A 27,652-nucleotide genomic window follows, 5' to 3' on the forward strand; every position below is an offset into this window, starting at 1 on the left:
GAAGAGACCCCAGAATTTACTCTTGTGCCCTCTCTCTCTGCACACCCATCAAGGAAAGGCTATGTGAGGTCCTCGCGAGAAGCTGACCATCTACAAGCCAGGAAAAGAGCTCACACCAGAAACCAACCCTGCTGGCACCTTGACCTTGGACTTCCAGCCTCCAGAATGATGAGAAGGTAAATTTCAGTTTTTTACGCCACTTAGTCTATGGTATTTTGTGACAGTACCTCAAGCAGACTAGTACATCAAGAAATTAGGATTTAGGAGAAAAGGCAGACGAGTCGTGTTAGGCAGGCTGGTTTGTTAACAGGATGTGGGTCAACTTGCATCAGATTGGTGGGAGCTTCCCACACAGCTACTTGTGACAGTGAAGCAAGCAAGAAACCCAGAAGCAGTCTTGCTGCCAGGCCCCACAGAGATAGCTGGAAACCAGCCGCTGCTCTGGGCCCAGACACTGGCAGCAGCTGGGGCACAGGTACAGGGAGTGATTGGGGCAATGAATGACGTGGAAGTCTGAAGCTGCTTAAGAATGTGCTGGTCTAATAAATTGTACCGAGGGCTTACCTGGTGGCGCAGTGGTTGAGAGTCCGCCTGCCGATTCAGGGGACACGGGTTCGCGCCCCGGTCCGGGAAGATCCCACATGCCGCGGAGCGGCTGGGCCCGTGAGCCATGGCTGCTGAGCCTGCGTGCCCGGAGCCTGTGCTCTGCAACGGGAGAGGCCACGACAGTGAGAGGCCCGCGTACCGCAAAAAAAAAAAAAAAAAATTGTACCGATATTTTTTTGCATCCGTCTCCTAAAACAAAGGAAATAAAAGCAAAAATAAACAAATGGGACCTAATTAAACTTAAAACCTTTTGCACAGCAAAGGAAACCATTGACAAAATCAAAAGACAACCTGAATGGGAGAAAATATTTGCAAATGATATGACCAATAAGGGGTTAATATCCAACATACATAAACAGCTCATACAACTCAACACAGAAAGACAAACAGCCCAATTAAAAAACAGGCAGAAGAACTGAATAGACATTTTTCCAAAGAGGAAATGCAGATGGCTAAGAGGCACATAAAAAGATGCTCAACATCGCTAATCATCAGGGAGATACAAATCAAACCACGATGAGATATCACCTCACATCTGTCAAAATGGGTATCATCAAAAAGAACACAAATAACAAATGTTGGCAAGGATGTAGAGAAAAAGAAACCCTGTACATTGTTGGTGGGAATGTAAATTGGTGCAGCCACTGTGGAAAACAGTCAAAAAACTAAAAATATAACGACCGTATCATCCAGCAATTCCACTCCTGGGTATATATCCAAAAAAAGCAAATAATTCAAAAAGATACATGTACCCCATAGCAGTATTATTTACAGTTGTCAAGGTATGGAAGCAACCTAAGTGTCCATCAACAGATGAATGGATAAAGAAGATGTAATATATATATATATATATATATATATATATATCTCCCAGCACTTGTTCAGCATTTGATTTGGAATATATATATATATAATGGAATATTACTCAGCCATAAGAAAGAAAGAAAATAATGCCATTTGCAACAACATGGATGGACTTGGAGGGCATTATAAGTGAAATAAGTCAGACAAATACTGTATTATATCACTTATATGTGGAATCGAAAAACTACAACAAACTAGTGAATATAACAAAAAAGCAGCACACTCACAGATATAGAGAACAAACTAGTGGTTACCAGTGGGGAGAGGGAAGGAGGGAGGGGAAAGATATGGGTAGGGGACTAAGAAGCACAAACTATTATGCATAAAATAAGCTACAAGGATATATTGTACAGCACAGGGAATATAGCCAATATTTTATAATAACTATAAATGGAGTATAACCTTTAAAAATTGTGAATCACTATAATGTATGTCTGTAACTTATATAATATTGTATAGCAACAACACTTTATTAAAAAAAAAAAAAAGAATGTGCTAGTCCAGTTGGAGGATTTGGCAAGGAAACGGCATGGTCCTGATCGTGGAGAGGAAGGCCTAGGCTGCTCTGAGTTCCCTGGATTCTGTCCTGGGGGTGCACTAGCCTCCACATCCTTCAGATCTCAGGGGTTTTCCTAGAACCCATGGCCTTCTGGGAGCCCCTGAAACCAAGGCCTGCTTTCCTAAGCTCTTAGATGCTTAAGGAGCAAACAGCAGAGCCACTTACCTAAACAGTAATCTCAGCCTGGGCTCTCTTAGCCCCCCTCCCTTCTTAGCCACTTCTCCCCAGAAACTAAGAATGAAATTGAGAAGAGGATCATTAAATCACAGGATTCAGCTGAGGCAGGAGCTGAGGCCTCAGGCCTACATGGAATTGATGAGAATAACTGGTCCACACCATGATCTCCACCTCTGGTCATCCCATCTTTTGGGCGTCGGGAGTTGACAGACGGTATTCACTGGAGTGCACTTCACTGCCTTGATATGACTCAGCTTTTCTCGTAGCCTCTGTTTTGTTTGTTTTGTCTTGTTTCCTTTTTGTTTTTATGTCTCCCTCCTCTGTTAAATAAAAAACCATCTGCCTATATCTCCAGTTCAAATTCCCAAAAGAGAGAGAATCCAATTTGGTCTTCAGACCCTTTTGGGGGGGATGCTTTCATGCAGGGCCGTTTGATGGTCCTGCTGGCCCCAGGCAGGCCGCCCTGTCTCCCTGCAGTGACTTGCTAGCAGGGCCCTCTCCCTCCAAGCGAGTGGTGAGAATTTGGACATACAGAGGCAAGCCTGGCCTGCCTGTATTGATGGAATGCTCTCAGCTGCAAGTAAGACAATATCCAAATACAAGGAACCCAAACACTAGGGAGTTGTTTTTCTCCCCTAACAAGAGGCATGCAGGTGGTGGTCCTAGAGCTCAGAGGCTCTGTGACCCCACTGAGGATCAAGCTCTTCACACCTTTCCCTCTGCCAAGAGTCTGGGCAGTAGTTGCAGCTGCTCAATTCCCCTGATGGCCCCCAGGAGGAGTCTTTATGTCTCATTGACAAAACGGGGTCATAGAGCCACCTCGAGCTGCGAGAGAAGCCACCAAAGTGAGTAGCTGGCATTTGCAGTGTCTACAGGGGCAGGTGGATTCTGATGACAGAATAGGGTAACACATTGTGTAGACAAGTGTCTGCTCTAACAAGAAAACAGGAACTTGCAATGCAGAGCTGTAAGTGCTGTAAGAATTTGCTAAGACACTATTTTGGATAAGTTACATAACCTCGTTGAGGCTCAGATCCCTAAATGGAAAATGAGAATAATGCCTACATCACAGAGCTGTTGTAGAGATCAGTATGAAATAATACGGTACAAAGTCTCTGCTTCAATACCTGACACCATAAATACACATTTGTTTCATCCTCCCCGTCACTTACAGAGAAAATACACAATAAATACTTGTTGACCAAATAAAACAGCATTCACCTGGAACATGATCCTCTTGAATATTTTTGGATATTTGTTTTAAAAAAATCAACTTGACATGCAAAATAAGAGTAAACATAAAAAACCCGAAGGCTGGCCTGGTAGGAATTACTTTAAAATGAAATCATGCTTCATCGTATTTACAAGAAAGCTCTGTAACTACACTTAGTCTCTAACACATTTCCCCTAGATCATGGGAGTATCCATTGTCACCCTCCCTCAGGCATGGAGCCTCTGAATCATGCCCCGCCCCCTCCTGCAACTGGCTCGTTGCTAAAGTGTTGGGGGTTTTTGGTTGTTGTTTCTTAATTTGTGTGCGTTTGGCTGGTTTTTATTCCTCCACTGTAGAGTCTCTGGGACAGTCTGTGGTCATTTCTCATCTGAAATAAGTCACACTAACTGGCAGTTTTGCCTCCAGACACTGTTCCTTACAAGGCATTCAAAACACTGTAGTGAAATCCATTTCTCCCACCTGCATCTTTGACAACATAATCGGTGGATGCTTCTGTGGTGGATTCAATTTATTCACATTTGATTTCAGGACTCTTTATCAAAGTATCCTAATTATATCACCTCCCCGCTTCACTCACGGGTTCTTTCCCTGCCAATTATGCAAAAGACATTTGGTTTTCTTCTCACTGCTCCAATTCGTCATCAAAGGTTCCTGCTCCCTCTGCCCAAGATCCAAGAATTATTTTTAGGCAAAATTCATCTCCAGACCCACAAGCTCCAGGAAACTCATACCAGCAATGATGTGCAGTCACATCTGTCCCACTAAACAGGACCATTTGAACATTTGGTCTTTAACAGGGCAGAAAAACCAATGGACAGTGAGAAATCATTCGTTTTTTTCACTGGAATTGTTAAGTGCTGCCATGCTCTATGGGAGGCCTGGCCTCATGATAATTCTATACATCTATGTGGTGCTTGAACTTCTCTGAAATACTTTCTCTTGCACAACTTCCTACTACTTCACTTAATGTAATGCCCTCTGAGTCTATCCATGTTGCTGCAAGTGGCAAACTTTAGTTCCTTTTTATGGCTGAGTAGTATTCTGTTGTATATATAATTTATACCACATCTTCTTTATCCATTCATCTGTTGATGGACACTTAGGTTGCTTCCATAGTGTGGCAATTGTAATGTTACTATGAACATTGGGGTGCATGTATCTTTTCAAATTAGTGTTTTCTTTTTTTATTGAAGTCATTGATTTACAATCATATTAGTTTCAGGTGTACCACATAGTGATTCAATTTTTTATAGATTATACTCCATTTACAGTTATTACAAAATAATAGCTATATTCCCTGTGCTGTACAATATATCCTTGTAGCTTATTTATTTTATACACAGTAGCTCGTATCTCTTAATCCCCTACGCCTTTCTCACCCTTTCCCCCCTCCTCCCCCCCACTGGTATCCACTAGTTTGTTCTCTGTATCTGTGAGTCTGTTTCTGTTCTTCTTCTGTAAGTTAGGCTGTGAGGATTAAACAACTCCAGTATCATGCATTGGCTTCTAGCAAGGGTCGAATTGGTTTCCTTGGTTGATGGCCACACGATGTACTGCCAGTAGGCGAGATTCTGGTTACACTAAAGGGGGAAAATTGAGGCCAATGAGGATGAGAGAACGTGGTTGGATCCGCACCAGCCCATTTCCACCACAGAGCAAACGACTGAAGTGCCCGTCCTGAGTGGACAAGAAGGAAGACGCTAAGAAATCTCTGTGGGTAAATGGTTGTGTCTAATGAAAAAGTATGACTTAAATCACTTTCTACAAATTTCCGTAAAAACATTCTCCAATTCAGAATTTTTACAAATTCAACCAGGCTGTAACCCTCAACAAATTTTAACACTGAGGTTTACTCTATGCAAATCTTGTGAATATGTATCTTCCTTGGCCATAAACAGGAATAGGAAGGTACAGGGATCTGAATCTATCTACAGTTTCTTCTTAAAAGGATGGTACCATTTTTGCTTGGAGACACTATTTACAAATAAATAAAATGATACATAGGTGGGGTTTTTTGGCTTTGTTTTTGTCTTTATAAAATAAAATGGGTGTGGGACTTCCATGGCAGTCCAGTGGTTAGGACTCCACGCTTCCACTGCAGGGGGCCTGGGTTCAATTCGTGGTAGGGGAATTAAGATCCTGCGTGCCACGCTGTGCAGCCAAAAAAACCCCCATGCTTTCAACCATGCTTTCAAATCTCCCTTTCCCCACCCTTAGTGATATCTTGGGCAGATTCCAGAGCTTTCAGTGATTGCAGGTATTAAAAAATTCACTCCAGGGCTTCCCTGGTGGCGCAGTGGTTGAGAGTCCGCCTGCCGATGCAGGGGACACAGGTTCGTGCCCCAGTCCGGGAGGATCCCATATGCTGCGGGGTGGCTGGGCCCGTGAGCCACGGCCGCTGAGCCTGCGCGTCCGGAGCCTGTGCTCCGCAATGGGAGAGGCCACAACGGTGAGAGGCCCGCGTACCGCAAAAAAAAAAAAAAAAAAAAAAAAAAAAAAGTTCACTCCAGTCACATTCTGTTTGAATCTTTAATCTTTTATCTGTCCAATGCCAAGTCCACCCCACCCTTGGTTCTGGCATTTCCCCGTGGTTCACAGGATTTCTCCACATGCCCAGTTCTGACTCCTCCAGAGCCCAGGTGGTAGGGAAGAGGGATTAGAGAAAAATGGTGTAACCTGTTTTACTTAATTGGTGCGGATATAATCTCCTCTTGGTTATCAACACCCACTGGGTGGCCAGTATCCAATCTTCATGTGTGTTCCCAAACTTCCGAGGAAATACAGCTGGCTTTCCCAGGAACTTTCTCACCAAGCTGTGACACAACAGGAGTGCCAGTGTGAGCCCGTGAGTGTCTGCATCTTAGCAAGTTTGGGCGAGATGTACATCTTCCTTTCTTGCAGATCAACTGAGTGTGCATGGGAGGTTCCCGGGGAGCCCCACTGACTTGGCTTCAGGGGCTGATGTACCGGTGATGGTATTAGCTTGTATAAAGACGAAAGGTCCTAGCAATGAGAAAGCATGTTTTCCTCTTTTACTGTTCAAATAGATTCCCTTCCTCTTTTTCCCTCACATATTTTACTTTTGAAAAAGTGGGAACAAGAATCATGTGCTCACATATGATTCCTGGAAGAAATCTCCGTTCTTAGAAGAAACAAGTTAAACTGTGTCTCTACTTCCCATCTTTAAGTTTTCATGAAAATCCATGGTAGGGATTTTACCATGGATTTCCACGATAAGAAATTTTGCCTGAATGCCTCTGCAAGTAAACCATCAAAAGGTGATGGGTTTGCATATAGGGAGAAATGAGGTGGAAGAGACATTCATTCATTCGTTCATTCTGGGCCAGGCACTGTTGGGTGATAGGGCTACTGAGACCAGTAAATGGAGCGGGACTCTTCAGGCGCTGACAGTCACATGATGGGATGGTTGCAGGCACGGAAAACGATTAATTACTGCACTGGTAACGGAGGCCTGAACAGAGGGCCTTGCGAGCAGAGGACACTGAGCGACTCTCTGGTGTCTGGGAAGCTTGACAGGGAAGCAACATTTGACCTGTCATCAGTGATGGATGAGAGAAGGGGGAAGAGAGAAGTGAAATCTGAGGAAAGACCTGGTGCGTTTAGAGACTGGACGGGGTATCCTAGTGGAAACAGTATGCTGGTCATGGGGAGGCTTGGGGAGGGTGAGACCAGAGGCAAGGTGAGGCTAGTTTGTGGGTGGCCTTGAATGCTAACCTAAGGAGCTTTGACTCAGTGCAGAAAGCAGTTGGGACTCCCAGAAGGTCTAAGTCAGGGGGCTGATCAGATTGCTATAGACGGATCATTTGAGTGGCACTGTTGAAAAGGATCTAAAGGGAGGTGGAGGCTGGAGGCAGGGGGTCGTCTCATCTGGGAGGCCCTGGTGGCCTTTGGGTTGCTGGCAGCTGATTCCCTACGCCTCTCTTTGCTTCCCTGTAACCCCACTGGCGTCCCTATCTTGCCCTGCCCCTCCCCCCTTCCGCTCCCTTACCTACTCTCCCTACTTCCTTTACTCTTTTCCTTTCTCCTCCACCCTTTCTTCCTGAGAGGACTGGGAAACCCTAATCCTGGACAGGCTAGAATAGATCCTCTTGCCTCCTTTCGTACTTATACTTCAAGTAAAAATTTCTGATGAGAATGTGCTTCTGGAATAGACAGTCTTTATTCATGAAGGAACTTTGGCACTACACCATCCCGTGATGTGTTGGTGAACAAAGCCTGGGTATATTCACAGGTGGCAACAGGGTGTGGTTGTGAAATGACCTTGTTTACAGACTTCAGGCACCTTCTAGCTCATGCTATGGCATCATCTCTACATCCTCCGGCAGTTTCCTTGGCAGCCCCCTCACACCCTACTTTGTCCTACGGGGAGCAAGACAGTCGCACCAACAGTGAAGTTCCATAATGCAGCTGGTCTGGTGGCACCACCCTGCTAGTTTGAACAACTAGGAAAGCTTTTCAGCAGAATCATAAGCAATGGGAGGTGAAAATTGTGCTCACACTGACCCCAAGAAGTGCTTGTCAAACACACAATTGCAAAAGGTACAGGGTAGTCATAGCTTCCTCCACAATTAGAAATGGAGTCACTTTTTTTTTTTTTTTTTTTAATTAAGATCAAGTCAACCTGAGCGTGAAGCAGACCAGCTATCAGGAAGAGTTAACACAATGCAAAAGTAATGGGCATTGTTTTTGTGAGTACAGAGCGGAACATGCAAACTTTCAACTTGGCAGGAGTCTTTTTCAGACGTACCCTGATATATAGACAGTTATCGAGTTGATGATAAAGAATCTGTCAATCTTTAAGATTTTCTTTTGGTCTTTGCTTTTCTGTAGTATCTCATTTAGTTATTGCTGCATTAAACAAAACAAAACAAGCACTCCACACCTTAATGGCTTTAAACAATGACCATGGATTATTTCTCACACATCTATGGGTCAGCTGGGCAGTTACGCTGAACTCAGTGGGGCTCGCTCATATGTCTGTGGTCAGTTGGCCGACTGACCAAGAACTGGAGAGCCCAGGAGGTCTGGGCTCACTCCAGGTCCAGCCCACAGGCTCACCTAGGCTTGTGCCTGTGGAGGGGAAGCATTCCACTGGGTAGAGCATGAAAGCCTCCCTTTGGCCAGAGTTCATTAGTTCTCATATTAATAAATATGATGTATCCTAGGTACACACCCTGTATCATCAGAATTTCTTTTTGCTGGATGGAAGTAAAGGGATAGAGGAAGCAAAAGGGTATATACTCTGTGCCAAAACTGCCACACCGTCACTTCTGCCAAATGTTATTGGTCATCCCAGAATCAAGTGGTGGGGACATTGGTTCCATCTCTTGATGGGAGGAGCTGCCAACGACAGGAGTAGAGATCTGAGGCCATACTTTTGCAATGAATCTATCCATCTACCTTCTGGACAGTTATTCACATCTTTCTTACATCACATCCATCTTATATTCACATTTTCCTCTTGCCCACAAGACTCCCCAGCATCTCACCCAAATCACAGCATCAGCCTCAAAGTCCAGGATCTTATGATTTACAATGATACAATGTTATTCATACAACAGAATGCTATTCATACAACAGAATATTATTCAGTCTTAGAAAGGAAGGAAATTCTGATACATGGTACGACACAGATGAACCTTGAGGACATTTTGCTAAGGGATAAGCTAGTCACAAAAAGACGGTATGATTCCATTTATACAAGGTGCCTACAGTAGTCAAATTCAGAGGGATAGGGCTTCCCTGGTGGCGCAGTGGTTGAGAGTCCGCCTGCCGATGCAGGGGACACGGGTTCATGCCCCGGTCTGGGAAGATCCCACATGCCGCGGAGCGGCTGGGCCCGTGAGCCATGGCCATTGAGCCTGCGCGTCCGGAGCCTGTGCTCCGCAACGGGAGAGGCCACAACAGTGAGAGGCCCATGTAACGCAAAAAAAAAAAAAAAAAAAAATTCAGAGGGATAGAAAGTAGTCAGATCCATAGGTGGTTGCCAGAGGCTGGAGAGAGGGGTAAATGGGGAGTTGTTTAACGGTTATAGTTGCAGTTTTGCAAGATGAAAAAGCTCTGGAGGTGGGTTTGCACAACAATGTGAATGTACTTGACACTACTGAACTGTACACTTAGAAATGGTTAAGATGGTAAATTTTATGGTATGTGTAATTCAGCGCAATTTTTTTTCAAAGCAAAAAGTTACCGTAGTTTAAATAAAACAAGACTAATTATACAACTATGATCTTACATCTATAATAAGAGATGAGTCAAGTAGGATAGGAAATTTCCAAGAGCTTCTTTTAACACACTAGTAACCACTGTACAGTACTCTCTTCCCCCAAATAAATGTTGGATCTGAGATTCTAGAAGATACCACCTGCTTCCAGTCCCCCAAATTCTGGGATTAAATCAGAGGAAGAAGCAAAATTTTTTAGAAACATAGTGAGTTTCTATGCATAACAATAGGATTTAAGAATTTTCCGGGGTTGTCGGCAAACTCTGTCCTCCTTCAAATGATTCATGGTGACACACGTTTGTATTATGTAATACCTCCATCCAGTACCAAAAAGTCATCTGGGCCAACTTCTTTGCATTCTGGGGAACAGATGTTCCCTATTTATCATTGCTTTCCAGTGTTTAACTGTTTTTTGTTTTTTTTTTTTTTTTGGGTGGTACGCGGGCCTCTCACTGTTGTGGCCTCTCCTGCTGCGGAGCACAGGCTCCGGACGCGCAGGCTCAGCGGCCATGGCTCACGGGCCCAGCCGCTCCGCGGCATGTGGGATCTTCCCGGACCGGGGCACGAACCCGCGTCCCCTGCATCGGCAGGCGGACTCTCAACCACTGCGCCACCAGGGAAGCCCTTAACTGGTTTTTGATACCCTCGTTTTAATATTTCTCCAGGATTGTTTTCTTATTCTTTTTGAGAGGTTCTCAGTCAAAATTTCTTGAGAATTCATATAAATAATACGTGTCTGTTGACTCTGCTTTGTATTTTAAAACCATTTTAGAGAACCCTTCCAATAGGCTACAGCAACTGATGGGGCAGATTTGCAGCATCCTGCTGACTCTACCCAACCAGGATTCCGTTAGCCAGCTCTTCCCGTTCATAGGGACGAGCAGCGGGAAATTCACTGATCTATATTTGCCTAAAGTTTGAAGCCAGAGGCCACATGTGACTTTCTGCCTCAGAAATCACTGCAATTGTGAAAGAAAGCATTGTATTTCCTTCGTGGTTTGGCCCCATTTTGCACTTCTTACAGAACCTTTGCTGGCTCAACCTCAGTCAGTCATAAAAGTCTGGTGAACTTTGAAATAGCTCTGCAATTTTTGTCTCTAGATACTTCTATCTTACCGTATTTTAAGGGCATGGTCTTGCTTGTGGGGAAAAAAAGGAGCCCCAAAATGCTCCCAATGCCTTTTGCAAGAGAAGGACCCGCACCAAAAATTTCAGGTGGCTTTTAAAAGTCTCTTTTTTCCTCTCTGAGCATTTCTGATAACTATCTCTCCACTGCCTTTGTAAAGCCATGTAGGCTTCCCATGACCCAGTGGGACCTTGAACTCTGCTCATGAAAGGAGAACAAAGGAGGGGACCGGGGTGTACAGACTGCAACAGCAAATAAGAGTTTGGACTTCACCCGCGTTTTATTTGGCAATCCGCGGGGTGCCTCCTTCCCCTCCTGCGTTCACGGGGAGAGAAAAGGGACCATTTGAGCCTCGAAGGCCACCCACTTTTGCTTGGAGGTCTAGGTCATAACCTTCACTTGAGGACGCCAGCGTGGCCTCACTCACTGACACTGTCCAAGGCCCCAGCATCATGGACAAGTCTCACTTCCCCAAAGATGGTTGTGGTCCAAGCCGTCCAGCAAAAACAGGGGCAGTTCCACATTTTTCTCTGTCAAGAGTTTTAGGGCTGCGAGTCTCCTTGGAACGGAGAGGCGGGAAGCCTGGAAGCACTCTGTTTTGACTCTGGCTTTGATTTTATAGTATACTGGAAAGACAGAGACACATGAAATGGAACTTTTACAAAGCGTACGTGGTTGGAGATGAGGTGAAGGGTGGGGGTTAGGGTTCTGGAAATCAGTGGTCTTGGCACGCCTATCCCTGAGTAAAAATTTCCTGCAAAGAGTTAAAAGTCTTCCTAATACGAAGAGATGTAAAATCGCGTTGCCTGTGCTCCCAAAACGAAGACTCAGGATTCGGGGTCTTCAGGTTGCGCCATTCAGAGGCGAGCGCAGGGTTCAGGCACCGGCCGGGAATCCAGGACTACGCTCATGCGCGCGGCGGGCCGCGACGGTGTACCCCTACTGCCCTCCGCCCCGCCCGCTCCCTACCCCGGGCCGCAGGGGCGCGCGGACCGCCCGCCACCCAACCCGGGCCGCAGGGGGCGGGCCCGGGGGCGGGGCGGAGCCAGGCGAGGAGGGGCGGGGCGATGCGAGGAGGGGCGGGGCCAGGAGGGCGGGCACGCCTGCGGCTCCGGTTCCGAGGAGACGGCGGGCGGCGCTAGAGGGAGCTGCTCGCCGCGCCGCCTCCGCCGCGCCGGCCCCCAGCGCCAGCTGCCCGGAGCGCCGCCCCAGCCCGCGCCGCCGCGATGGCGGAGGACAGCGAGTCCGCGGCCAGCCAGCAGAGCCTGGAGCTGGACGACCAGGACACGTGCGGGATCGACGGGGACAATGAAGAGGAGACGGAGCACGCCAAGGGGTAGGCGCGCCCGGGGCTCCTTGCGGGCGCCGGCTCCGGGGCGCGGCGGCCGCACCGCTGAGCGGTGGGCGGCCCCCCGCGTGGCTTTCGCGGGGCTCACGGGCGGCGGGAGGTCCGGGGGGCGCGTCTCGCTCGCGGAGCCGCGCGGCGGAGGCGAGGCCTCGGGTGGGCGGGGAGGCGCGGGGACCCGCCACGCCGCTGTCACCTGCCGCGCGGCCCGCCGGCCCTCGCGCGTCCCCATCCCGGCAGGCGTGAGACTCGGTGGCACCGAGGGGGGCGCGGCGCCCTTCCTTTTGTGGCGGCGCGGCCGGGGGGAAGTGGTCCTCCTCTCTCCGCTCCTTGTCATCCTCTCCTGAAGTCCTCCCACCCCTCCCCCAGCCGCCACCACCACCGGGAGAAAAGAGCCGCTGATGGCGGGGAGCGGCTTGAGATTCGCCCCTGCCCGTTTCGGCGCCGCTGGAGGGGAGCTGCGGAAAGTTGTGCCGCCCCGGCCGCCACGCCCCGCGCCGGGCCGGGCCGGGCCGGGGGCGCCGGGGGTCCCGGCCAGGCTCCCGGGGACGCGCAGGTTCGCCGCCGCCGAGCGGGTCCGCATCTCTAGAAGTGGGTCAGCATCTCTAGAAGTGGGTCCGACCTTGATTTCAGCTCGGTCTTGGGGAGCAGCTCCCGCCGACCGGACCCGATCCTGCTTGCTGGTTGATGTCCAGAGCCATGCGTTTTAACACCTGATCAGGTTTCTTCCTCCTTTAACTGGCTCGTTTTCTCCCTCGCAGACTTGATTTGCTCTCCGGTTGGAGAAAAGATTGCTTCCGGTGGGGGGGGGAGGGTATTGAAGTTCTGTTTTTGTAGGTAGAGGAGGTCATTTTAAATGCTGCCTGGGGTTTACGTTACCCTTTTACCCAGTTGAATGCGAACTATGAGCTGGCACCGAGCACTCATCCCCTTAGAAGGGAGATTTTACAAACCATGGTGACCGGGGAAGAAGTGGGTCAGCTTAAGAACATGATAGGGAGGCCGTAGTCACAGATGGCTTATTGATTCAGTTCATGGAGAGGATTCTTTAAATGCTTGATGATTTAAAGTGTAAAGTATTTGCATTCTATTTAACGTCTGCTTGAAGATTTGTTTAAGAAAGGAACTTTGAGCTTTACTGTGTTATAAAATATTAAAAGATCAAGAAAAAGAAAAGCTGACTAAATGTATCTTTCATTGGCATGAATATTTTTCAGTGGCAGCTGCAAGTACAGAATGTTATCAGTCTGGTCTAGAATGTTTTTTTTTTTAAAGAGAGGAAAGGAAATTCTGCAGACATCTGAGCTCGACTTCTGTTTGTGCAGTGATAGAAATTTGTCTGTGATAGATAGCTAAATATAGATATGTTATTGAAACAGTGGCCCTGGTGCCAGAAATGGGCCCAGATGCAAATATGATGCATTACCCAAAAAACTTTAGCTCCTGTCTTTCTGGCAAGGCCCTGGACGTCTGCCTTCTCCACTGTAATGTCTGTTTGTTGTTCTTCATCCTTTGGAAGGTTTGATTATGTACTTCTTTGCTTATACAGTCAAGAATGTCCATGGTACAGACAGTTACTCATCTGTGTACCCATTGATCAGGACCTGCCCCCATCTGTGTACCCATTGATCAGGACCTGCCCCCCGGGAACCTTGCAGGAGGCTGTGCGAAGTTCCCAGATTAGCACCCAGAAGCATCTCCATGCCTTCTTCAGACATTTTCAGTTTTGTACATCAGCACATTAATTATATGTTAGCACAGTTACTCAAAATTAGAGCTGCTCAATGGACTGAAAGGTTTTCACCAAGAACAGATAACATGATTTCAGCTTCTAGAAGGAAGAAATGGTTGTAATGGGTTTATTGTAGTCTATTAACATGTAAGGAGAAGGGGCTTCCCTGGTGGCACAATGGTTGAGAGTCCGCCTGCCGATGCAGGGGACACGGGTTCGTGCCCCGGTCCGGGAAGATCCCACATGCCGCGGAGCGGCTGGGCCCGTGAGCCATGGCCGCTGAGCCTGTGCGTCCGGAGCCTGTGCTCCGCAACGGGAGAGGCCACAACAGTGAGAGGCCCGCGTGCCGCAAAAAAAAAAAAAAAAAAAATGTAAGGAGATTAGTGAAAATCCAAGTTGCTGTGCTAGTTGGACTGCTTTCCTGGATTTGAACTCAGATGCTGTGTGCCAAATTTGAGGGAGTAATTGTGTTTTATTTGGCTCGGGTACTGATGATACGGCTCAGTGGAAACCTAGATTTTTTTCTTAAGTAGCTCAAGTTTGTAAATGTTAAATTTTGAAAGACTCCTCTTTTTGACACCTGGCCTCTTCATTCCACCAGTTTAATCAGGTGACAAATAATGAGGCTTTGGAGGAATGGGTATGTATACACTTTACCTTTTAAAGGTGAGTTATCACTTTGAGGCCACTAGGTATGGGTCAGTGCACAAAGCAGTCATTAACTAAACAGTACCCTTGTGGCCTGTAAGAATTAATTCACCCGCACTATTGAGTATAATGTATTTACTGGTTGTCTTAGACATATTAAAACTAGAGCCTCAGGGAAAAGGAAATTACCAAATTAGACTCTTTTGTCCGCACAATGTAAATACTACTGTGTATGCTTTTCTTTCATTTGTGTAGAATTTTTTTTTATGAATTAAAACAGGTATTTCATTTTGTGGATAATGCCAGAAGTCCATAAATGAAATATGACTTTTGTTCAGTTAAAAGCAGTGGCTGACATATTATAAAATACTTGCATCTCACTATCTCTGTATCTTATTTTTTGTGGAAAATGTGCTCTTCGTTTAACTTTTTGGTCCGCCCAAGTATGAAAGTGGCACACCACTACCCAGATTTCATGAATTCCAAAAATCATGGGGGAGGGCAGGGATTGTCCGTTTTAATTAGCAAGACTAAATTCAGAAAAGTGTAGCTTTATTATCTTCAAACGATAATGCAGCAATTAGAAGTAGACCAACAGAGGACTACCGAGAAACATGCTTTAAATATTGCTTGAGCACATGATTTACAGTTAGGGGAAGTGTGTCTTTGTAAAGCATTTGAGGGAACTTGAAAACTTTAAAGCATATTAAAAGTTCTAAGGTAGGACTGGCAGTCCAGTGGTTAGAATTCTGCACTTCTACTGCAGGGGACATGGGTTCAATCCCTAGTCAGGGAACTAAGATCCTGCCTGCCGCGCAGCGGCAAAAAAATGTTCTAAAAAAATGTTCTAAGGTAATCTGTCTACATAGGTAGGAATTACCTTCACCTATCTTCTTCTCCTTGCCCCGTTGATCTGCATCTTCTCCGTTTGTAAAATAGAGTGGGTCCTGGTCTTTATCTCTTAGCCTGCCTACCCCGTGTTAAGCATGGTTACTGCTCCGTGCTGGAAACGGGAGCACATAGTTGGCCCTACATGAAATTAGCATTCAAGTTGGCAAATCTCTCTCCTTGCTTTACCAACACTGGCTTGCAAAATGCATAGTTCCCGGATGAACTGATGTGTTTCATCTCCTTTTCATGCAGAGAGCCTTGCCCTCATTATTCACCGAGGTGAATAGAGGCAGCGACCAAGAATATTTATATAGGGAATAAAATAAGCATATATGAAGATGCCTATGTTGGCAGATAAATGACCAAATTATTCCCTGGGGTAAATCTGAAATAGTTTTGGTATTTGAGGGGTATTCCCAGACATTTTAAATAAGTTATTTTTCTTAGAAAAATTAAAAATCTGGTATTTGGGAAAGATTAAAATGAAAACTTCGGAATTCTTTGAACAGAGACCCTAACCTCTCTTTTCTTACCCCCAATTTAAAGAGGAAAAATGGAAGTTATTCTGTGTGCACTGTGTTGTTAGTTCTGCTTTTATCTGTTGTTGAGATGGGCAGTGGGAACTTCTCCTTAGTCAACTGTAGAGTCAGTGGGAAGATGCAAAAAATTACTGTAACTCTCCAGAGATTTTTCTTGTCATGGAAAACTTAAGGGCTAATTCAGAGCCGCACCTCTGAAATGTGATCTGTTATCAATAGTATAAATCTAGATGGAAAGGTGAGCTAACAGCCTTTGCCCAAGCAACCTCCCAATTTAGGGAATGACATTTAAAAGTATCAAATGTCGGTTCAGGCTTAACATCTGAAAGGGTGACATCACCCTGAGGCCCAGAACAAACTTCTTGCAGAGCTTGGCTAAACTCTAAAAAGTCTCCAAGTATAGGCCACCTACTGTGCCATCTTGAAATTGTTTATTAACCTGAGTGTACACAGTAGATATTTATGAGTTCAAGTTAGTTACTGGGTTAACCCTGGGGTTGGAACCCTGGGTTGGAACCAGGTTCTGTACCAAGTTCAAGAAAGAGGTTGGTTGGTTGGTTTGTGGTTACTCCCATTGAAAATATGTAAATGACTTTTACTCATTGTCCTCTAAAATATGCTTATTAAAAACGCAAACAGTAAAGTATATGGAGAGTAAAAGCCCCCATCATCTCATTTCTAAGAGCTACCACTATTGACAGTGTAATCAAGTCAGACTTATTTATATTTATATACATATATATACACCTACACACATATTTACATAAATAAGATCGTACTTTATACTTTATACACAGACGCTTTTGTTATCTATTACTTTCCACTGACAATTAGCATTTATATTTATCTGTTGATATGTATATATAAATGTATATTTAACATAAATAGGATCATACTTTACATAGACTCATATTACGTTGAATTTTGCACTGACTGTGAGTGTTGTCTGCTAGACCTTTCTGCGGTGATGGAAATGTCCAATACAGAGGTCACTGGCCACTTGTGACCAGTGTGACTTAGGAGACGACTTTTAAATTTTATTCAGTTTTAATTCATTTAAATTTAATAGCCCCATGTGGGTCATGGCCATTGTGTTGGACAGCTCAGATCATATCCTGCCTTTGAATTTTGTAAGCCTTCTCGGTACTCAAAATATTTTCTTATTTTTTTCTTCTGTTTTGCAGAATATGTCAAGTTTCCATTCTTCCTTTTTTTTTTTTTCTCCTTCTAGTGGTTTAGGAGCTCTATATCCTATTTTTCTTCTTCTAGGAGTTATCATTAAATTTCAAGCAAGCTTGCTTTTTTTCTGTATTTCTCTATCAATGTCAAAAATTAACCAATGTCCAAAATATTCTTTGTACTACCAAACAAGACAAACCATGTAGGATGTTTGGATTTCTCCTTCCTTTACATTTCCTAGATTTTGTTGAAATAATCTGAAATTTCAATTCCATGTGGCTTCTTTTATTTTTGCCCTTATATCATATTAAAGCTTTTTTCTTAACTATTAACGTTACAGTCACATCCATAGTATCAAAAACTTCTTAAACTTTCCTGACTGCATTACTGTTTTCATTGCTTACCACTATTTCTTATAAACTACACCCTCTCCTTTTCTTCTTTGACTATTTTCTCCCTTAATTTTTTTTTTTTTTTTTTTTTTTGGCGGCACACGGGCCTCTCACTGCTGTGGCCTCTCCCGTTGCGGAGCACAGGCTCCGGACGCGCAGGCTCAGCGGCCATGGCTCACGGGCCCAGCCGCTCCGCTGCACGTGGGATTCCCCTGGACCCGGGCACGAACCTCCGTCCCCCGCATCGGCAGGCGGACTCTCAACCACTGCGCCACCAGGGAAGCCCTCCCTTAATTTTTTTATTACAGTCAGCGGACGATATATTTTCTAACCTCTTATACGTCTGAAGATGCCTTTTTTTGCTCTCACGCATGAACCAGAGTCTGGGTGTAAGTGTAATTCTGTGATAATCATTTTACTTCAAACTCCAGAAACATTGTTTTATTATCTTCTAGCAGTTAGTGGAACAGATGTTTCTCTGCCAATCTGCTTCTCTTTCTTTTATAGGTAGCCGTATTCGTTTTCTTTGTTATGACTTGTTTTTAAGTCTAGAAGCTGGTAGGATTTTTCTCCCAATTTTCCTAAAACCCAAGTGTTTCCACATCCTTTAACCTTCCAGGGTCTCCTTTTTCTTTACTACCTCACACAATGGCTCGAGCTCATACGTCTTTGTGGCGGTCTCGTGGGGACCGAGGTTTTCGTGGTCCTCCAGCACGTCCACGTGGCCCCAGCTGCCCTATCACTGGCTCTCCATGCTTTGGGCCCTGTAGCATTTCTCCCCAGACCTTTGACCCTGGTGGACTCCAGTCGGCTCTCTGTCACCCCCTCCCCCGGCAGGAACCACTGATACGGGGCTGTCCTGCACAGCATTTGCCGAAGCTTTTGTGAATCAAGAGTGCAGGGGTTTGCTTCTAGCCTAGGGCAGAAAACAACTTCCAGTTCAGTGTCAGACATCATCGTTCACCAAAGGGATTTACTGGCGCCCATCCTCCGCTGCCCCCTAGGCCACGGCCTCCCTCAGCGTCCCGCTGAGAGTGGTCTCTTACTCCTCCGACCTCTGCCTCTCCTCCAAGTTGAAGGTCCAGCTCCAGTGTCCTTTCTTTCATGACACCTTCTCCGGTCACCAGAACGGAGGGTGACAACCCCTGACGAAGGCCCTGGGACCCTTACTGAGTGTATCCTTCACGCGTGCCTTTCCACCAGTGTTTCTGCCCCCAGCCGTCTTCTCAGGCAGACCCTCGTTTTACGGGAAGGAAGCTCTGGCTCGTAGGTAACTGACTTCTCCAGGGTCACATGGTGCGTTGTAGGTGGGAACAGAGTTTTTGGTGTCTCTCTCTTCTTTTTTTTTTTTTTTTCCTTTGGCCTTACCACGCAGCTTGTGGGATCTTAGTTCCCCAACCAGGGATTGAACCCACACCCTCAGCAGTGAAAGCGCTGAGTCCTAACCACTGGACCTCCAGGGAACTCCTGGTGTCTCTTGTTGAACATGTATGTGTGACATCTACACACTGGCTCACATGAAAGATTTTATTTTACACATACAATAGGTTGTCTTGAAATAAAACATGGCTGAACTTTATTAGAATTGAGGACCAGCAGGTCAGGAAGGCAGGTCTGTCTGTCTGTCTAGCCTTTCCTCCATCAGTCCGCTACCAGCAGGCTGGGTCCAGGCAGGGGTGGCAGAGGGTAAGCCGGCAGCTGGAGGGGGTTGTCACGTGGTACAACACGGCCATTTAGGGGCCAGGCCTTCAGGGAGGTCTGGAATCAAAGTAGTTTTCAGATAAGGAGATAATAAACAAGGCTGGCACCTCAAAACATGCCTACGGAACACGAGACATGTGTCTACCTGTCTGCTCACCCAGACCCCAATCCTTGTAATATCTGGGAATTGCACACATAGGTAGCTTCATAAAGGTCTCTTGAGTGGATTCCAGTCGTTCCCCATCTTCACTGACAGGCTAACTTCTAACTTAAAAGATGTTCCCCTGTGTGCATTAGGAAGGCGTGAAGGATTTCCTTTTCCTAATTCTGCTTTGGAAGGATGTGGACTGCGGCATCCTTAGTTGTGCCCTTTGCTGTATAGGACCCAGCATGGGAAAATGATCGCTCATCTTTTGAACTCCTCCTGCTATGGGCTTCTTTCCTTGTATATACATTTTTTTTTTCTCACTGAATCATTATAATAACAGGTGAGGAGACTGAGGCCTCTCCAGGTTTAAATAACCTGCCCAGGCCATATCTCAGATTCAGATTTAGGTCTTGGGGCCTCTCGCTGTCTGACTGTCCGACCCCTGCATGTTCACAAACTGCAGGGTCTAGTGGACTCTCAATACAGAGCAGTTTGTTTGATAATGTTTCAAGTTCATCTCCCCATATGTTGTAGATTACCAGCTTCAGCGCCTCTGGAGCCAAGATTCACCAGCGTAATGGGCATACTATTGGGTTGGCCAAAAAGTTTGTTTAGGTTTTCCGTAAGATGTGATGGAAAAACCCACATGAACTTTTGGGCCAACCCAATAAATGTCAGTGAATTTAAAAGGAAATAAATGCATACATTTCTTTGTTTTAAAAGACATTGCACCTTGATTATAGAAGACCCTTTCGGAGTTTGTCTTTTGGTCTCGTCAAAGGACTGCGTCTAATGATAGCATCAGTAGTTGCAATAAGATCCTTTTTCTTCTTTGCTTCTTTCCTGGCTGTCTCGTCTCCTTTCTGGTTCGAGTTCCGTGTGGCCCACAGTAGCCTGTCACACGCCAGCGTCCTTTTCCGCCCGCAGTGTCGTCGTTCACACCTGGACCAAGTCAGATTCTTGTAAGAAGCAACATGGGCTTAGGAATCCGGTTACTGAACATCTCTGCGTGGTAGCACTGCCGGAGGAAGCTGCGTCAGCACCTTGGTGCCCGGTGCCCCAGCTCCACGGCCCGGCCTGTGCAGCGCCCGCCACGGGTAGCACTTCTGGGTGACGCTCTGAGTTCCTCTCAGTTGGTGGCCCGTCATGGGAGAGAACCCGGCACACGGTCACCCGGTGCGGGCCCCAAGCTGAGCTGGGATTTCCCTTGCAAGTTCTGTTTTTTTTTTTTTTTTTTTTTTGCGGTACGCGGGCCTCTCACTGTTGTGGCCTCTCCCGTTGCGGAGCACAGGCTCCGGACGCGCAGGCTCAGCGGCCACGGCTCACGGGCCCAGCCGCTCCGCGGCACGCGGGATCCTCCCAGACCGGAGCACGAACCCGTGTCCCCTGCATCGGCAGGCGGACTCTCAACCACTGCGCCACCAGGGAAGCCCGCAAGTTCTGTTTTGTTTTGTAAGCACATTGCACTTCTGTTGCTGGCTTGAACACACGCGCCAGGGGAATATGGGCTCCTCTATTCTGTGTTCACTCCATGGTCAACTTCATGTACTGCTTTCCAGGAGAAAGATGGCGACTCAGTTACTATGATACTTTCCCACAATTTCTTCATTTAGTATTTGGCGGTGGGGTAGATACTTGCTCTTTACTGCCCTTGGGTATGTATGTATGTATGTATGTATGTATGTATTTATTTATTTAGCGGTATGTGGGCTTCTCACTGTTGTGGCCTCTCCTGTTGCGGAGCACAGGCTCCGGACGCACAGGCTCAGCGGCCATGGCTCACGGGCCCAGCCGCTCTGCGGCATGTGGGACCCTCCCTGAACCCCTTGGGTATTTATTAACATTTTAAAGAAACCGAAGAAAGAGCCCCTGAAAGCAGAGTTCCTTTTTTATTTTCCCAGTTGAAGTTTTTAAAAAACCCTTTTTGCAAAAACGCATCATTTCTAAAATGGAACATTAGAATGTATCACCAAGCAAAAAGACAATGACTTGGCATATTCATTTACACATTTTCCAATTCATATATATTTATAAAAATGCAAATATACTGCTCCTCTGGTACTGGAAATTCCTGTTTGTCACTTGATGTGCCAGGACCATCTTTCCAGGGTGTTACAGAGCCTTCTCCGGCGTCACGGGAACTGGCTGGCTAGTCCATCATATGACTCTGTGGAGATAACAGAATATCCTCGTCTGTCCAGTCTCCTGTTGTTGGGTCCCAGTGGCCGAGGCCGTTAGTGGCCCCTTCTTCCAAAGGAGCAAGGCCAGGGTGTGCTTGTTTGAGATGGTCCGTCTCCGTGGACCACGTGAGCCCGGCACACATCCCAGGGATCCTGCGGATGGCTGAGAGTAGGTGAAGGGATTCTGGATCTTCTTCCGGCAGAACTTCCCCACCGAGGGAAGCGAGACTTTCCTGTGAGAGCGACGTGGGCGTCTGTGTCCCATGCTGCTGTTATTATGGGACTCGACCTGCACAGCTCGACCTGTACACTAACTAATACAACATCTGTATATTACCTGTGATTTTGTAGACACCTTCTTCTTCTTTTTTTTTTTTTTTTTTTTTGCGGTATGTGGGCCTCTCACTGTTGTGGCCTCTCCTGTTGCGGAGCACAGGCTCCGGACGCGCAGGCCCAGCGGCCATGGCTCACGGGCCCAGCCGCTCCGCGGCACGTGGGATCCTCCCGGACCGGAGCACGAACCCGTGTCCCCTGCATCGGCAGACAGACTCTCAACCACTGCACCACCAGGGAAGCCCCCTTCTTTTTTTAATTATTATTTTTTGAATAGGTAGTATGAGCATATGGTACAAACTTCAAAAGGCACAAAGGGTATCCAGTGAGAAGAAAGTCTCATCTGCCAGCCCTGAGCTTCCATCCCTGTGAGCAGCTCCTGATGCCAGTTCTTGGCACGTCCTCATGGTGGCATTCTGTACACGTACAAGGATGCAGGGCAGGTGCACGCGTGCCTGGGCGTGCTTACATGTGCACGGACATTCACCAGCAGTGGGAATGTGACCTTCCGTTGCTGCACCTTGATTTTTCACCTAACAGTGTATCTTGGAAATCCTTGCATATATATTATATATCAAAACCCATAGACCACCCTCATTATTTATTTATTTATTTATTTATTTATTTATATTTGGGGCCGCTCTGCACAGCTTGTGGGATCTTAGTTCCCTGACCAGGGATTGAACCCAGGCCCTCGGCAGTGAAGGTGTGGAGTCCTAACCACTGGACCACTGGGAATTCCCCAACTTCATTTTTTTTAAAGGCCTTTTATTTTATTTTTATTTTTTTTTAATTTTTTCTTTTTGCAGTACGCGGGCCTCTCACTGCTGTGGCCTCTCCCATTGTGGAGCATAGACTCCGGACGCGCAGGCTCAGCGGCCGTGGCTCATAGGCCCAGCCGCTGCACGGCACGTGGGATCCTCCCAGACCGGGGAACGAACCCGCGTCCTCTGCATTGGCAGGCAGACTCTCAACCACTGCGCCACCAGGGAAGCCCTTGTCCCACTTTTAAGCTGTACTTCTAGGCACTGCCAGCTGTTCTTTCTCTATTAGACACTTTCTCTGAGCCCTGGGGTGTTTCTGTGCTTTTTACATTTATTTTATTTTATTTTCTTAATTTATCTTAATGAAGTATAGTTGATTTACAATGTTGTTTTAATTTCTGCTGTATGGCAAAGTTATACATATACATATTCTTTTCCATTGTGGTTTGTCACAGGATATTAAATATAGTTCTCCGTGCTCTACAGTAGGACGTTGTTTTTTATCCATTCCGTATATAATAGTTTGCATATGCTTGTGCTTTTAAAAAAATGTCCTTGTCTCTTTCCTCTGCCACCGCAAAGTGGATCATGACCTCTGGCTCCCTTCTGGATCTGGGAGGTCCTGTCCTTTGTGTTTGAGAACTCCAAGTTCACCTTTGTGATTCCTGGAGAAGAGAGACCCCTGTGCGACCTCTGCTTGGCCTCTGACCCTTGACTGTCCACTGAAATCATGTTTTCTCTGCATCCCATTTCTGGCCTTAGTACTTGGTCTCATATCCCAGCCTCATCGCTCAGCCCTTCCACTCGAGGTCGAGCTGGTGTTTTCTCTGCTCCAGTGTTTCTACCCCTTTGGAGCTATCAGTCCCTGGAATCCCTCCAGCCTAGATGGGATTTGACCATCACCTTCTTGCTGTGGGCGCCTCCTGGCCCCTTCTCGCAGATTTAACCGCCTGAGACGGTGATTTGCCTTTCCCGCCGGCATGCCTTGCCCCTTACTTCTTCACCAGATTTTTCTAGGGGAGGGGGGAGCCTAATATTTTGCCACACTCTGTAACCACAAGGATTTCATCAAAATATGGAACGTTCATTTAATGAAAGAATTGAGTAGGTCCATGGGCAGCATCGGAATATACAAAAGACAGAGTAAAAAATGAGTATTGGATCTAGCAAGGGAATTCACAAATAGGAATATCGTTCGAAAAGCACATTGAATTGTGAACTTTGCTGACACGTTAATCTTATTATCTATAACAGTGCTAATACAATATTGAAATGAATCTCAGCCAGAAAAAAAAATTTTTTTTGACTTGTTAATCGTCTTCCTTCAGTAAACTCTGAAAGGCCCAGAAATGAGAAAAGTCATAGAAGTAGGAGCTAGTGTGAATGGGCTATTCTTCTATCAGAAAAACATTTGTGAGCGTGAGTAAGAAAAGGCTGTAGGAAATAGGGTAGTTTTTCACTAATCTAGACTGTCTCAAAGGTTATACTCTGCCAACAAGCTCAACCTTTTTAGAAAACTTGATTTTTCTGCGTGTTTTGTTCACCACTTTATATTTTGGAACAGTTTTACCTAAGATGCAAGGAAGTAAGCCTTTAAGAAATTTGCTTGTGGAATAGCTGGGCAATTTGAATGTAGTTTTTCAGTTACATGTAGTGATCTTAAAGATATCCAAACAATTTTTAGGAGCATTTTACATATTTCTTCCTTTATTCTGATCTTGGATAATCTGCAAAGACAGGTCTTACTTCACAAACTAAATTTCACGCTAGACTAGTTTCTGGCCAATGAGTATTGATAAAATTTTATGAGGAGTTAACATTAACTCTTATTAGAATTGGGTTTTTATGGGAAGTAGGCCCCAAATGTGTTGAATAATAATGAAATACTGGGCTTCCCTGGTGGTGCAGAGGTTAGGAATCCGCCTGCCAATGCAGGGGACACGAGTTCGAGCCCTGGTCCGGGAAGATCCCACATGCCGCGGAGCAACTCATTCCGTGCGCCACAACTACTGAGCCTGCGCTCTAGAGCCCGAGAGCCACAACTACAAAGCCCGCGTGACACAACTACTGAAGCCCGTGTGCCTAGAGCCCGTGCTCTGAAACTACAGAAGCCACCGCAATGAGAAGCCTGCGCACCTCAACGAAGAGCAGCCCCCGCTCGCCGCAACTAGAGAAAGCCAAGACGCAGCAACGAAGACCCAGTGCAGCCAAAAATAAATGAAATAAATAAATTTATTTTAAAAAATAATAATAATGAAATACTTGTGGAAAGAGGAAGGCTAATGAGAGAGAACATATTTTCCCACATTTAGATTATAGTAAGAGGGAAGAGAACTAAAACCTTGGAAACAGCCCAATATCTAAAAAAGGGGAATTGGTTAGCAAACTCTAGACCAGAAGGTAGCAAAGGGAATCATCCAGATCCTACTCCAGCAGGGCCCGGATTGCTCAGGGCTTATCGGTCAGACACTGCTGGGAGCCAGCCACCCTCTGCTGCTGACACCCATGGAAATATTGGAATTGTTGGCTGGTCCTACCGTGACCTCTACCCAGTGCTCCAGCCTCGGTAGCTACCCCTGCCTGCCTCCTTGGCTGACCTTTATAATTGTAAGGATCATTGTCAGCTTTCCGCCCCTCACTGATCATAAACTTCTAGGGCAGCTTTGAGCTCGGAACCCTCCCTCCAAGGGCTTCCCCGTGACGCACCACTTTGACCAGAGATGATGTGGCTTTAAAGAACTTCTGACAGGTGTTTCCTCCATCAGCCCCAGGGGGGGAAGGACGGTGCAGAGCGAGGGACGAAGCTCCCGCGTTGAAGAGGTGGCTGACATCCTGCTGGAGGTCAGGCCGTGACAGAGCCGGGTGATGACAGCGGCAAGGTCAACTTCTTGCTCTGGACTGTGCATCACGCTTGTGCAGGAAGTGGGTGAAGAAGTCGTGACTGGAGTCACACACATGAGCCACTGACAAAACAGACTCACTCGTGGGCCTTCAAGAACCTGAACTATAGATAAAATCCGTTCTTGAGTTGGGCGGCCGGGTGATCAGCTTGTATCAGATGGGTGCCCCAATCCAGCATGAGAACAGCCTGTGGCCAGTACCCAGGAGAGTTTCAGTCTTCCGCAGCCACCTGCCCCGCAGCTGTGGCTGTGAGGTCTCTTCCATCGCCTGGGCACTGTGGTGCTGCTTTGGGTTACCTTTTTCATAAACTGTGCCAAAACTGCCTCATGTATTTTCTCTCCTGGGTAGTGTGTGTCCCTCTAAATAAAGTGATTTGGTATCCCAAACAGAACACACCTACACACCTACACACCTACACACACACACACACACACACAAAAGATCTGTTATCATTCAATAAAAGACAACTAGGCTAATAAAAAGTGTTCACAAAAGAAGAGGTCATTCCCTAAAGAAGACCTCAAGATTGCCAATAAATATCTAAACAGATATTCATCCAGTGGAAACACATAAACAAGAGACGATACATTGTAGTAATTACCTGAATCCTGGAGCCTGATTGGCTGATTTGAGTTCTGGGCTCTGCCATTATTTAGCTGTGATTTTCAGCAAGTTACTTAACCTCTGTGTCTTGCAGTTTCCTCTTCTATAAAATGGGATTAACTACAATTGTGGGACTTAACCTCACAAGGTTGTTGTGACAATTTACAAGGTTGATATATATAAGGTGCTTACACAGTGAGTGCACTAAAGTGTTAGCTGCTCTGACAACGACCTTGACGATGATGACAGTGACAGTGATGGTGGTGGGGATGGTGGTGGTGGTGGGGATGGTAGTGGTGATGATGATATGGTAATGATGATGGTGGTGGTGATGATAGTGATAATGATGGTGATGATGGTGGTAATGATGGTGGGAGTGATGATGGTGGTGATGGTGATGGTGGTGGTGATGGTGGTGATGATAGTGATGATGTGGATGACAGTTATGGTGGGGATGCCAGATTGTTTCCCAATTGCTTGTACCAGCATTATACAAATATTACCTTTCCTCACATTCTTCTGACATTATTAGACTTGAAAATGTTTGGCGAGTCAGTGGGTAAAAACTAGAATCTGAAGTGGTTTCAGTTTCAGTTTCCTTGCTGCTGGTGAGGTTGAGCATCCTTTCATAAGTTTATGGGCTGTTAGGGTTTCCTTTTCTGTGAATCATTTATTTGTATCCTCAGCCCATTCTTCTGTCAGTGTTTTGTCTTCCTATTAATTTTTGCATTGATTTCTCATTCACCCAGCACATATTTATTTTGTACCTCAGACACTGTTTTAGGTGCTAAGAATACAATGGAAAAGGCTGTCTTATGGATCTTATGTTCTAGTCAGAGGAAGACAAATAAATAAATAATACGTTTTTAGCTAGTGATAAGTTATATGAAGAAAAGTAAAGCAGGATAATCATAATAATAGCTAGCATTGACTGAGTGATTTCTCTTTGCCAACTATTGATACTAATGTATTAGCTCATTTTACCCTGACAATTTTTTTTAACACCATTCATTGAAAGCTTCATCCTTTTGCAGGTATGGAAACTGAAGCACAGAGAGATTAAGTAAGATATTCCAAGTCACACAGCTAGGAAGGAATTTAAGGAATTCTTTTCACGGATATTATGAAGTTATTGTCATTCTTCCACTTATTCATTCAACAGATATTTATTTGGCCATATGTGCCAGACGCTGTACTAGGCATGGATAGATGTTAGCAAAACCAACAAAAATCACTGCCTTTGGTCTTAATCATTGCCTTAATCACCGCCTTCGGTTTTGTTTTCCACGTTTGGGTATTTAACTTATTTGGAATTTGTTTTTATGATTCTTGGGTAGTAGCAAACTAATTTAATTTTTTCTGTGTAGAAAGTCAGGTTTTCTGATACTATTTATTTAAAAGTGTATGTTTTCACTATTGATTCATGATGTAGTCATTATCATATAACAAGTTCTTGTATGCCGTGAGTTGTAACTGGTCTGTCTAC

The 27,652-nt window shown here is 45.8% G+C and overlaps 1 protein-coding gene across 1 annotated transcript in view; it reads left to right on the top strand.

The window, feature by feature from the left end:
• Window positions 1-11,719: 11,719 nt before the first annotated feature.
• The window catches only part of NMT2 (N-myristoyltransferase 2), a gene marked incomplete at both ends in the record, with an annotated part of 41,534 nt that continues 25,601 nt past the window's right edge, over window positions 11,720-27,652 (top strand). The window contains 2 exons of the mRNA XM_079699045.1: window positions 11,720-11,836; window positions 11,953-12,146. Coding sequence (XP_079555171.1) covers window positions 11,720-11,836; window positions 11,953-12,146 — 311 coding nt within the window. The remainder of the gene's footprint in view (window positions 11,837-11,952; window positions 12,147-27,652) is intronic.

This window comes from Hyperoodon ampullatus, assembly GCF_949752795.1.
Source record: "Hyperoodon ampullatus genome assembly, chromosome: 3".
NCBI classification, from domain to species: domain Eukaryota; kingdom Metazoa; phylum Chordata; class Mammalia; order Artiodactyla; family Ziphiidae; genus Hyperoodon; species Hyperoodon ampullatus.